The 13,703-nt window shown below is 43.7% G+C and overlaps 1 protein-coding gene across 1 annotated transcript in view; it reads right to left on the reverse strand.

The window, feature by feature from the left end:
* Positions 1–9,530, reverse strand: part of LOC149465151 (protein argonaute-1) — a 141,126-nt gene extending 131,596 nt beyond the window's left edge. Inside the window, exon 1 of the mRNA XM_089673585.1 lies at positions 9,396–9,530. Coding sequence (XP_089529711.1) covers positions 9,396–9,420 — 25 coding nt within the window. The 5' untranslated portion in view covers positions 9,421–9,530. The remainder of the gene's footprint in view (positions 1–9,395) is intronic.
* Positions 9,531–13,703: the final 4,173 nt, after the last annotated feature.

Below are 13,703 nucleotides of genomic sequence, written 5' to 3' on the forward strand. Positions count from 1 at the left end.
TTTCTCTATGAAAAAAAAAAACAAAAAAAAAAACAGAAGCACATGATGAAAGTATCTGGCAATATATAGGCTCACTGAACACATTATCTGATTGTACAATTTCCTTTAGATCTACAAACAACTATTTAGTGCAAGGTCCTGCCTGATTGGATACAAATTGATTGGATAGTGTAATAGGTGTTCATAATACATAACTTTGGTAAATCTAAAGTTGATTATACAAACATTCTACAGCCAGATTGTAATGGGTATGGTGACCCTAAGGCTTTCAAGATTTTCCTGCCTAGCTTAAAATATATCCAAAGACAAAACTTTTATTTTTTGCTTTGGATAAAGTAAGAAAGGTTAAGAGCTCTTAGTGTTTTTGTCCCATTTCCATTCACTTCCTGTCCCATGCACACAACAGGAAGCAAAGGGAAATCTCTCCAACAAGAGGAAATAGTGACAGTTTTTTGATTGAAAAGATACTTTTATTACAGAAGCATCAAAAACAACATGATACATGTAATCGGGGTACATCTCACCTTGTACTGCGACGCAGCGCACCACATTGCAATACAGTTCCAAGCATACGATAAATACATTCAGAAATAAATACATTCGCTCAGCGGTATGATGCCTGACGTGATGTGCAGAGGATGAATCCCCAGACCAACACGTCATGCATGACGCCGCTTACCCCAAAAACCATAGCATCCTGATACACAGTACTAAGTCATGCAATAAACGAAAGCGAAAAACGAAAGCCGGAGTTTACAGTCTACAATAGGCATCGGGTGTGTGTGTGGGGGGGGGGGGGAAGGGGGAAAACACAGGCCCGAAGCTTGATTGAAGGGACAAAGACACGCAAGGGGGAGTAGGGGGAAGGGGAAATCTTCAGACGTCCTCTTCCTCCTTAAAGTCCATCAAGGAATAGTCTCTGAGCAGACTGAGGATCAGTCTGCGGCAGTCCTCAATGGACATCCTCTCCCGCTGGTGGATGAGGCGCTTTCTGGCGCACCATAAAGCGTCCTTAAAACAACACAGCACCCGCCAGGCGCCGTCAATGTCCTCCAGAGAAAAGGTTCCACAGAACAGTCCATTCAACACCCCAAAGTGAGTGATGGCTGTCTGTGGTACAAAGTCCTTGAGTTCAGGTTCCAGGGCCCCCAACAGGGCCAATGAGTACTCCCAGAAAACGTGGTGAGACGTTTCCTCGTGGATGATGCAGAAGGGGCAGTGTCTGTATCTGCTCAGGTTCCTGGCATGCATAAATGTCCTGAGAGGCAACCCCCCTTGGATTGCCATCCATGCCAGGTCTTTGTGCCTGTTGGTGAGAATGTTGGAAGAAACATTCCTCCAGACCACCTTGCAGGTGTCTGAAGGCAGGCCTGGAACCGACTCCAAAATGTCGCTTGCTCTGATCAGCTTGTAAATGGTCTTTGGCTTCCACAAGTCAGGCTTGACTCCCTGCAGCCCCTGCTCCCTGATGAACTTGAAGGTATCCAAGTAGTACCAAGGAGTGTCCCAGTTGTAGGGGATGGAACTGTCCCAAGTGTCCCACCCGAGGGACCTCCAGAGAGGCAACAGGAAGAAGCGAGACATTGCGTTCCCGCCAGAGTCCATAATCCGTTTGGGCAAAGTTCTGCGGATGCAGTTGCAAGCAAAGAACACCCTCAGGAAATAGTGACAGTTGTCACAGCAACAAGTGCCCCATTGGAAGTCTCCCCCTTCGTTTTTAGTCCAAGTCACAAATCAAATTTAGCATTTTTCTCACTTGCTGTCCAGGTTACAGAGATTACCAGGACAATATAGTGAAAGTGAAGCTGTCCAGCAGGGGCACAGACAGAAATAAAAGTCTGGAAGTGTTTATAACCCTTCACTACCTAATCAAAAAAGGAAAAAAAAAAAAATGACTTTAAATATACTTTAACCCAATTTATCTTGCTTCTAGCCACGTTGTGAAGGCAAGACATCCGTTTACATAAGTGCTCATAGCACAGTTTGTGAGAATTTCTTAATGAAGGACAACTTAAAGAACATGTATACCCAACTATTCATATTCCTGATATGTGCCTGCTGCACAATGTGCTTGTATGAAAAAGTATCCTGTTCTCTTTGTATTGCTTCCTTTGTGTTAAATCCCTGGTGTTCTTGCCAATCCCTTTGCTTTCCTATTAAAAAATGACCACACTAGGCATGAGAGCACAGTGTGGTCAGTTCTCTAGCTATGCTGGGAACTCAGTCTGCTCTCCTCCAATAATCACACATGTCCTGACACCCACTCCCCCAAAGCCTTTCACTAGTAAGATGAGTGTACTGCGGTTCCTTCTCCCCTAGCATTAATGCAGCTGAAGAACAGATGAATGTGATCACTTTTATTTAAAAAAAAAAAAAAAAAAAAGTGTTTATTTTTTTAAATCTATACACAAATGTTTTGCCTTCTATTTCTATTTTATACTGAATAGATTGATTTACAAGGCGGGTGTTCGCATATACTTTAAAAAATATAATGTAGTTCTGCTATAGTATGAATAGCAAAATGCAATTATTTTAGTAAATATAAACTGCTAAATACCTTTTCTCATGAGGAGTTAGAGCAGTCTTGTAACTTCTATCAAAGCTTGTAGGAGGAGTTTAGGAGGATGCAGAACCCCTGACCTCTGCCTGGACAGTGCTGATTAGTCATGTGCTGATCACATACACTCTCCCAGAAAGAAAAAAAACTCTAGCAATACACACCAAACTGAGCATGTGCAGAGCGACTCCACAAGCTATGTCTTATCAGAAGATTAGAGGGGGACACTGGAAGAAGGGGAGGATCAGAGAAGTCAGGATAAAACAGCGTTTTTACACAATGCAGAATATTAACCCCTTAGGTTCCACAGTGAGTATAACAAGCATGCTTTACTCCATATACAGACTGATTTTACTGTTGTGGGTTTAGTAACAATAAGATTTCCTTGCACTGAACTACACTGCTCAAAAAAATTAAAGGAACATTTTGAAAATCTCAATGGGGAAAAATATGCTGGATATCTATGCTGATATGGACTGGGTAATGTGTTAGGAATGTAAGGATGCCCCATCGTTTGATTTTCAGGGTGTCTTTGAATTCAGTCCTCTGTAGGTTAATAATTTTCATTTCCATCAAAGTGAAAAAATGATGCAGCAGGCTAGGCCATTTTGCTGAAATTTCATTGCAGCAACTCAAAATGGTAGATTGTTGACAACATCGGGGCATGCTCCTAATGAGACGACAGATGGTGTCCTGGGGTATTTCCTCCCAGATCTGGACCAGGACATCACTGAGATCCTGGACAATCTGAGGTGCAACCTGGCGTCGTCGGATGAACCGAAACTGCAGGACCCACTGCACCAGCGTAGGATCTGATAATAGGGTCTAAGGATTTCATCCCAATACCTAATGGCAGTTAGGGTGCCATTGTCTAGCCTGTACAGGTCTGTGCGTCCCTCCATGGATATGCTTCCCCAGACCATCACTGACCCACCACCAAAGCAGTCATGCTGAACGATGTTACAGGCAGCATAACATTCTCCATGGCTTCTCCGGACCCTTTCTTGTCAGTCACGTGCTCAGGGTACAGTACAGTAACATCAAACAGCACACAAGAGGTAAGGACCCTCTTACCTCTTGTGTGCTGTTTGATGTTACTGTACTGTTTCATGTATCGTCCCCCCCTCTATTGTACAGCGCTGAGCAAACCCTTTGGCGCTATATAAACTCGATAAATAATAATAATAATAATAATAATAACCTGCTCTTATCTGTGATAAGCACAATGCGCCAGTGGCGGACCTGCTAATTCGAGCTCTATGGTGCTGGGCAGTGAGGGGACACAAGGGGGGGCCCACTAGAGGATGTCGGGCCCTCAGGTCACCCTCATGAAGTCTGTTTCTGATTGTGTGGTCAGAGACATTAATGTCAGTGGCCTGCTGGAGGTCATTTTGTAGTACTCTCGCAGTGCTCATCCTGTTCCTCCTTGCACAAAGGAGCAGATACTAGTCCTGCTGATGGGTTAAGGACCTTCTACGGCCCTGTCCAGCTCTCCTAGAGTAACTGCCTGTCTCCTGGAAGCTCCTCCATGCTCTTAAGACTGTGCTGGGAGACAGCAAACCTTCTGGCAATGGCATGTATTGATGTGCCATCCTAGAGGAGCTGGACTGTCTGTGCAACCTCTGTAGGGTTGCAGTATCACCTCATGCTACCAGTAGTGACACTGACCCTAGCCAAATGCAATACTAGTGAAGAACAGTCATAAAGAGAAGTAGGAAAACAAATGTCAGTGGCCTCCACCTGCAAAACCAATCCTGTTTTGGATGTTGTCTCATTATTGCCCATCTAGTGCACCTGTTAATTTCATTAACACCAAAGCAGCTGAAACTGATCAACAATCCCCTCTGTTACTTAACTGACCAGATCAATATCCCAGGAGTTTAATGCTATACCCTGATTAAAACATGTTCCTTTAATTTTTTTTTGGCGTAGTATATTTAGTGTTCCCAGTGGAACCTGGACACAATGGTATCCCAATATGACCTCTGCTGCTGAAAAAAAAAAAAAAAAAAAAAAAAAAGGATGGTCATGAAAAATTTATAAAAGGAAAAACACTTTTTAGAAGCATATTTATAAAGTCAGAATCTGAGCTGTTATTTGTAGGGTCCTTTAATGACATATAGCTTTAAAGTGGCTTTAATGCATTCTGTGCATCAAAGTAAAAAACCTGCCCTCCTTGTGCTTTCCTGAGCCCCATCTCAATCAAGAGAAATATGGTGCTTACCATTGTCAATGTCTCTGGAAATGCAAACTGTCTGGTTTTAACCTGCTCTAGTCACTGACCTGGAGGAAGTAAGAATTCTGACTTTTCCCCACCTTTCATTTGCTATCCTTGTTACAGGTCAGAGTTTGGAAAGGAGTTGGTAAAACAAATAGATTTTTTTTCCAGAACAGAAAGAAGGTAGGAATTTGCTACAAATGTTAAAATTCTTGCAATGTGAATGGATCACTTTTTTCTCCACAAAAGGGAGTAACACTTTAACCACTAGCCTACAGGGCACTTATACTCCCTTCCTGCCCAGGCCAATTTCCAGCGCTGTTGCTCTTTGAATGACAATTGCGCGGTCATGCAACGCTGTACCCATATGAAATTTTTATCATCTTTTTGTGACAGAGCTTTATGTTGGTGGTATTTAATCACCTCAGGGTTTTTTATTTTTTCCTAAACAAACCACTGAAAATTTTGAAAAAAAAAGTTTCTTAGTTTTTGTTAAAATGTTTTGTAAATAAGTGATTTTTCTCCTTCACTGATGTGCGTTAATGAAGCTGCAGTGATGGGCACTGATAGGCTGCACTGATGGACACTGACAGGCATCATTGACGGGCACTGAAAGGCGGCACTCATATGGCACTGATAGGCGGCACTGACAGGCAGTGATAGGTGGCACTGACAGGCACTGATGGGTGACACTGAAAGACAGCTCACATGGGCACTGATATGTGGCACTGATTTGCACTGGTAGGCACTGAAATATGGCATTGATGTGGCACTGATGGGCACTGGCAGGTGGCATGGATGAGCACTGACAGCTGGCACTGATGGACACCGACAGGTGGCACTGCTGGGGCTACACAGATCATCAGGGCACACTGATCATCAGTGCCCTGATGATCAGTGTACATGTCCCCTCCGAGGGATGCCAATTACCAGCTCTCCTCTCGATCTGTCAGCGTGACAGCTCGTGAGGAAAGAAAAGCTGATAACCGGCATTTCCCTATTTACATGCGATCAGCTGTGATTGGACACAGCTGATCACATGACCGAGCCGACATCTTCGGCTCTTTCCGTGGATCGGTGATCCACTGTGTCCGAGGGACTCAGCGCATAACCGATTGCCGTGCTGCCCGCTCCAGGAGCCGAGCATACGCGCATAGAATTGGAGGACGTCATATGACGTCCTCCCAGAACGAGAGAACCGCCTTGTGCCCATCACTGTACTATATGGAGGGCGGGAGGCGGTTAAAGTGGTTGTAAACCTCAGACATGAAATATGAACAAAGCATGTCCCTCTATAGTGTGTTCTTGTCTCAATTAAAAGCACAATGGGATCATTTACTAAATCTGGAGAGTGCAAAGTCTGGTGCAGCTCTGCAGAGAAACCAGCCAACTCCCAGGTTTTAGCCCCCGGTCACATCAAAGCAATTTTGAAACCGCGCGACTTATAGTGAGGTCGCACGATTTCAAAATCGGATGACCTACCGATTTCATTGCGATTGGCAAGACATCAGATGTCTATGCAAATCGCAACAAAAGTAGTGCATGTACTACTTTAGAAATTGATGCTGCTCTGACCAAGTCGGAACCGCACCGATATGACCGCTCTAATAGCGGACAGTAGGGTGGGACTTGGAATATGATTTGTAAGTCACCTAGCATGCAAACCGCATGCCAATTTGCACCCGACGTGACCGGGGTGTTATTGTCAAAGCTTAATTGAACAAGCTGAAGTTAGAAACTGATTGTCTACCATGTACAGCTGCACCAGAGTCTGAGTGCACCAGTTTTAGTAAATCTCCCCCTAAGTGTAATTTCTCTCTACTGCCTAGTTCCTCTGTTATCAGCATAAATCACTTCTGACAGGTTTTCCTGACAAGAGGAAAAAAAAAAGTGCCGGAGATTGAAAGCCTCAGCTCAGCTCCTGTGTGAAGGGGAGAGTGGGATGTCCCTTCCCTCCACTCAGCTCTCAGAGCTTTCCGCAGTAAGTGATTTCAGCTCTCTTCCTCCTGTTTTCTGGAAGCTCAGACAAACTTTATAAACTCTGGACTTTGAACAAATGTAAAGAAGAATGAACTGGTTTTCTGCAGCGATTTGGCATAACATGGAGCACAGTTAGGTGACACCATAACAGAAAGTGGCTGAACAAGAAAATGGTAACGTTACGGCTGTATGAAAGAAAAGTAGCTAATAAAACAATAATATAGCAAATATAATTGCTACACAAATCATATTGTAATTGCATATTATTAAAAATTAGAATGCACCAATGCTAATACTGAGTATTTTCACGAGTGCTCGTACTCGTGAAAATTTTCCCAATACCTGAAACCAATACTTTGCAGCTCGAGTAGTGTCAGTATAAAATGTATGGGCGCAAACTGCACCACAAAGAATAGAATGCGATTTCAACAGGAATGCAGTGCCACAAAGGAAACCCCCCTGCACTGATCCCATGCAGTCACAGAAGGAAAAGCTGGGGATTTGAAGTCTCCACGGCTTTCTTTACTCTCCTTGCAGGGATGACAGTATGGTCTGCACAGCTTTTGATTGATCAGCACAGTCATGGTGCTGACCAATCATTAGCCGTCTAGTCCGTACCGTCATCCCTGCAAGAAGATGAGAGTTTGCAGCGGGGATTTTAAATCCCCAGGCTCTCTCCTCTCCTTGCAGGGATGACTGTACGGGCTAGACTGCTTCTGACTGGTCAGCACCATGATGAGGATTTCAAATCCCCGGCTTTTCCTTCTATGACAGCATGGGTTTAGTGCAGGGAGGTTTCCTGCACCATTCCTGTGTGAACTCTATGGCTATGACAAGCCTGGGTTCACACAGGAGCAGTAGGGAAACAGCACGCGATTTGGACAGGAATCGCATGCTATTCTTTGTGGTGCAATTTGCATCCATACAGTTTGCACTGATGGAAATTGCACCACAAAGTATCAGCAAGTACCTGACTGAAAGTATTGGTACTTGTACTCACTGATCAAAAACACAGCATCAGTGGAAAAAATTACCTTTCCTTTTCAATCTGCAATGCTGTAATTTTCAGTAAAATGCAATGCAATGTGGCTACCTAAAGGCGTACTGTTCATATAGTGTGTACAGAATGCGCCCCCCCCCCCCCCCCCGAAATGTCATTTCCTTCTTGTGCGACTGGCTTACGGAGTTTCCCCAGAAGTCTGCACTAACATGCAAGTCAGATTTTAGGCATCTCCTGAAACAAATGTCATTTTTAGTGAGATACTTCCAAAGGAAAATCATGTCTGCAAGAATGCAGACCCTGCCACTTTCCCCACAAACCTGCAGGTGCAACAACAGATAATTATATAATCACTCCCATATGAATTCACTTAGTACATGGACACAAACAGCTATTTCTTCCAAACAAAAGATAATCCTTGCAATTTACATAGATCACCCAAAGGGGAATATTCTTTTTCTCCACAAAAGCGGAGTTACTCTTTAGGGCAGCTCCACTAGTGTTAAAGAATATGCAAACCCAGCATTTCATAATCCTGATATGTGCCTGTTGTACCATGTACTTGTATGGAAAAAGGATCCTGCCCGCTTTGTAATCTTCTGTTGTGTGAAATCTCTGGTGTTCCTGCCAGTCCGTCCCCTTTCCTATTAAAAACTGACCACACTAGGCAGAAGAAAACAGCATGGTCAGTTCTCTAGCTTTCCTGGAAACTGAGTCTGCTCTCCTCAAGCGGTCAGACTTCTCCTGACAACCCCCCCCCACCTGCACAGCCACTCACTGGGAAGACCATTGTACTGTTGTTTCTCCACTGGCACCTCTCAATGCAGCTGAGAGGCTATGCAATGAAAAAAAAAAAAAAACACATTATAAACATTTTTTCCCTTTTTTTATAGATATCTATACACAAATGTTTTGCCTTTCATTTCTATTTAACCTGAATTTAGCTTTAGTTCCACTTTAACGAACGCTGAATATTAAGACTGAAAACAACTTTTGAAATGACATGTTAAAGCTTGTACTAGATTTAAGTCAGTGTACTAAATCCCTTTAGCGTCACATGCATATTATTTTCTGTAAATTTACAAACAAAAAAATAAAAATTACATACTTGTTGCATCAGCAGAAATATATATATATACACACACACACACACGTAAACCTACAATAGCGACCCTTTAAAATGCATGCAGCGAGGTTACTGAAGAGTATGGAGGTTCATTAGAAGAGTTATGCGAGTAGAAGGGCTGTGAACAAAGTTTCAGCAAAGTGTTTGTGCAGATCCAGCTAGCATGGCACCCCCTCTGCAGTATACAATGTCCAGTCAGCCCTCCAGTGAAGTTGTGTCCATAGGACAGCTGTGGAGAAGTTTTCCCAGCTGCACAGAACAGGTTCCTGTGTCCTCCCTCCTGAATGATCCCATGGACCACTCACATCCTTTCTCAGACCCTGCTTTAAAATTAGCCTTCCCTCCCTCCCTTTTGGCATCAAACGCATGCCCCAATTTGCATTTCTTTAGGGGGTCTCTCCATCACCATTAGCTGCAGGCTGAGAGACTCTTCCTCTTTTCCCTCCTCCTCTCTCCAGGTGCAGCACTTCTCCCCTTCCTCCTGAAGACTGGAGGAGCCCCGGACATCGCTTACCTGGTGTAGAAGGTCCAGCTTCCATCCCATCCACCCGGCCTGCTCTCAGCCTTGGTCTACAAGCTAGCCTAGCTCCTTGGCTGCTCTGCTGCAGCTGCTGTCTGTGTTCCTAAACCTCCAGCATGCCCACGCATGCGTACCAGGGCTAGAGCCGCGCAGCCAATCGCAAAGCGTCATGCTGCCTTCTTTTGCCCGCAACAAACTTTATTGCTACAACTGGAAGCGCGCACAATATCGTAGTATGGGGTCGCGGTGCTGGAAGCTATCACTGTGGCTTCAGTTCTTCGCTTAGAGAAGACGGAATTATTCTACTGACTGTTAATAGCCTCTTCCACTCGCAGGGTGAAGGCGTTTCTAGGACTAGCTTGCTAACTAATGAAATAGATGCCAACTGTTTCCGAGATCTACAATGCAGACCGTTACAGGGTGCTTTATAGAGAGATTTCCTATCATTTACTGTCAGTGAGACTCCATTATTATTATACAGGATTTATATAGCGCCAACAGTTTGCGCAGCGCTTTACAATATTAAGGGAGACAATACAGTTCAATACAAGAGGGTTAGGAGCAGGGGCGGACCGACAGCTCATGGGGCCCCTGGGCAGTGCCCTTGCCCAAACTCAAAAAAGCCTATTAAAAAGGTACCAGGGGCATCTCATGGGCCCCCCTAATGACCATGGGCCCTCGGGCAGTGCCCAAGTTTCCAAATGGTCAGTCCGCCCCTGGTTAGGAGGGAAGTGCTCCTTGGAGCTTACAATCTAAGAGGGAGGGGCTGGTGGTACAAAAGGTAATAACTGCAGGGTGGTGTGAACTGTTAGGAGGAATAGATAATTCCGTTATTAGCAGAAGACAAGATAGGGTTCCCTGAAGAGATAGGTTTTCAGAGATCGCTTAAAAGTAGGCAGAGCAGGTGACCGTTGGATAGATTGAGGTAGAGAGTTCCAGAGGATGGGGAGGCTCTGGAGAAGTCCTGGAGCTGAGCATGAGAGGAGACAAGGGAGCTAAAGAGCAGAAGGAAAGTTTGGAACATGACCTATAACTTTTAGATCTCCAGCACTGGGTATTTGATAATGGGCACCACAACATACAGAGCAATCTTTATTAGTTTGTTTTATTTATTTAGGAGGAACCTTCACTATTGAGGCTGCAGTGATGCCCCCCCCCTAATAAATATATTGATATTTTAATGGAGTATTGAAAGCTAGGGAATGTTAACTAGCCCTTTAGAAGCTGAACTAAACCCTCTTCTCTATTATAGCCTATGGATTTGCCAGTTTGGCCTCTGAGCTGCACCAGCTATGACGCTGCACATGTGATCAGTTATAACACCAGCCATTTGACAGTTTGGTTGACAGCCCAAGGAAATGTGAAAGTTACATTCAGAGCATGCTAACGTTGATAACCCATTAATTTTAAAGTTTCCCCAAAACGGAAAAGTTCCACTTTAAACCCTGGTTCACACAGATACAGTGCAGCACATCACGTGTGATGTGCACAGATACCACACTGCATTCCTGTGCAAATCACGTGATTTCTGGACAGTGCAAATTGAGCCAGACATTTTGTATGGCACAAATCGCCCCACATCCACATCAAAACAGTGCAGGACCCTCTTTTTTTTGTCCACACGCATGCGATCCGATTCTGCACATCACACCGCGTTTTGTGAACCAATTATGGAGTGTTAACTTAAAATACACACCCGCAGCGGTCTGCATGAATGGGGTGTGATTGTGATGTGGTATGGAAATCGCAAAAAAATCAGTACAAATTCCACACGCATCAGTGTGAGCCAGGGCTAAAGCAGAACTGGACCTTATCAATTTAACAGTTTAAAAAAATCATTATCAATCCTGGGAGGCCCTGCATTCAAATTTTTTTTTTTTTTTTTAAACAGTCACTTATTTAAAGTAGAGCTAAATCCATCAATATTACTGTTTCCCAAAATAGCTATCAATCCCAGCATGCCCTGAATGTAACTGTCACATTTGTTTGTACTTGCAACCAAACTATCAAATGTCTGGTGTCATAATGGAGCACATGTGAAGCACCATAACAGCTGCAGAGCAGAGGCCAAGGTGGCAGCTTCCTTGGCTGTAAAAGACAGGAGGGTTTAGTTCTGCTTTAAACATTACCAAAAGCTGCCTATGCAGGTAAAGGGAAGCTGCATAGAATAAAAAAAAACACAAACTGCAGCTGTAGAGCAAGTTAAATGTCCTTGCTATAGGTGTAGGCCATTTATGTACCTCCTACAGCCTAGCCAAAAAAAAAAATAATCCCTAAAAGAGCATCATCCAATCCTGCTTTACTGCTAGAACATTGCCAAGACACCCCCAGAATCATAGGCACGAGCTCTCAAATCCATGCACATGTGTGGTCCATCTCAATCATAAAATCACTAGGCTCAGAGCTACTGTAACAAGGGATAGCACATGAGGGAGTTTGAATCTGCTGGCACTGTTTTAGCAACATTCTAACAAGGCAGAACAGAATGATGCCATCTCTGGGACTCATTTTGGTCAGGGTTCATGAGATACATGGCCTACATTAAGACAAGGTCATTATTTAAAGTTTAAGTTCAGGCAAAACTTATCCAAGGCTAAACCTACTCCCACCCCCATTCTAAGCCTATTCAATCTAACACTAAAGAAAAGATCTGTATACCTACCTATTCTGAAGCTGCTCCAGTCCAGGCACATGATTTCTCCAGCAGTGGCTTCTGAGTAGAGGGTAAATCGCCAACAATGGCTACAAATGCCTGGGAGATGACGTTACCCATAGGCTTACTATGAGGCATCCATTGTCAGTTGTCCCTCCTCTACTTTAAAGCCCCCCTAACAGCTGCTCACAGGACAGGACTGCAGCAGCTTCAGAATATGTAAAAGTATACAGATCTCCTCTTTAGAGGATTAGATAGAATAGGCTTAGTGATCATGAAAATGCAATGGCCAGACTGAAAATGGTAACATCCCCTTACATTGGTATTCAGTGGAGCAATGCTTCATTACATTGGTGGTTAATGTGTGTGGGCAAAAACTCTTTCATTGGGCAAGTCGCATAGTAATGACACAGGCATCAGTAGGAAGTGGACCCATGTTGTTGGCAGTCATTGTATGAGTAAGATAAATCTGTCATTGTTCACAGCTCAAGGAACCCAGTTGAGAAAGCCTGCCATCCAGGCTGAATCTATGGAGGGGAAAGACAAAAATCTTGACAGGGATTCTAACCCTTTCCCACAAGCCAAGTAAAAACTGTGTAAACCCACCCAGTGAACCATTTTGAAAGCTACACAAAGTACAAGCATTAGGTAGAAATCCAAAAAGTTTGTTTTGGCACAGCAGAAAAAAGGATAGTGTCATGCAAATGTTTTATCGCTAATACATCTCCAGGTTTCTAATCACAGTGAAAGGAGGACAAGACATCAATTGTCTTTTAGATTGTAAGCTCCAAGGAGCAGGGCCCTCCTAACCCTCTTGTATTTAACTATATTGTAAATCGCTGAGCAAACTGTTGTATAAATCCTGTATAATAATAAGTGGAAATTTCCCAATAGGCACCCAATTTATCAAAATCTAGAAGAAAAAAAAACAGAGGGCAACTACTGATTGCCATTGAATACCACACTGTTAAAATCTTTTCATACACAATCTGTGGTAAAAACAGGCTGCAGTTTTGCCACCTACTATACAGCTAGAGGGGGCTGTTCACATATCGTGGCTATGGGTGGGCGGGTAGTCTGGAGGTCAGACATGACATCAAACTCCAATCAGATCAATGATTTGAGCTAGAGATTGGAATGGGCGTGCAGGTTTCGAGTCTCACCCCAAATTAGGTATCGCTAGTGGATATCACTCACAACAGATTTCAGGTCACTGTGGGTCATGAGGGTTTTGGAGGTAGGGGGATAGAAGAGTAGGAGGGTGGTAGGGGGTGAACAGAGGGGGGGGGGGGGGGGAGTAATGGTGGAAGAGAGTTCACACCTCAAGTTGTCTATGTTTGGAAAAGTGGAGAGGGTGGTGTAATAACATCAGTGATACGCTTGATTAAGTATATGACTTATAATGTGAACGGATTAAACTCTCCGACAAAAAGGCATCAGATATATAGGGAAATATATTAACACTCCATAGATGTAGTGTTTCTAAAAGAGACACATACAACCCGTGATACAAACAAGTTATATATGAGGTACTATCCTATGTGGTTTATGCTGAGGGCTAAAGGAGTAGCAATCAGGTTTTCAAAAAATTTTTAGTTTTACCCTGGCAGGCGAGACTGGAAGACCCAGAGGGGTTTATTTACTAAAGC

The sequence above is a fragment of the Staurois parvus genome, unplaced genomic scaffold (genome assembly GCF_062004578.1).
Source record: "Staurois parvus isolate SC_StPar_1 unplaced genomic scaffold, SC_StPar_1.0 ptg000142l, whole genome shotgun sequence".
Lineage (NCBI taxonomy): Eukaryota > Metazoa > Chordata > Amphibia > Anura > Ranidae > Staurois > Staurois parvus.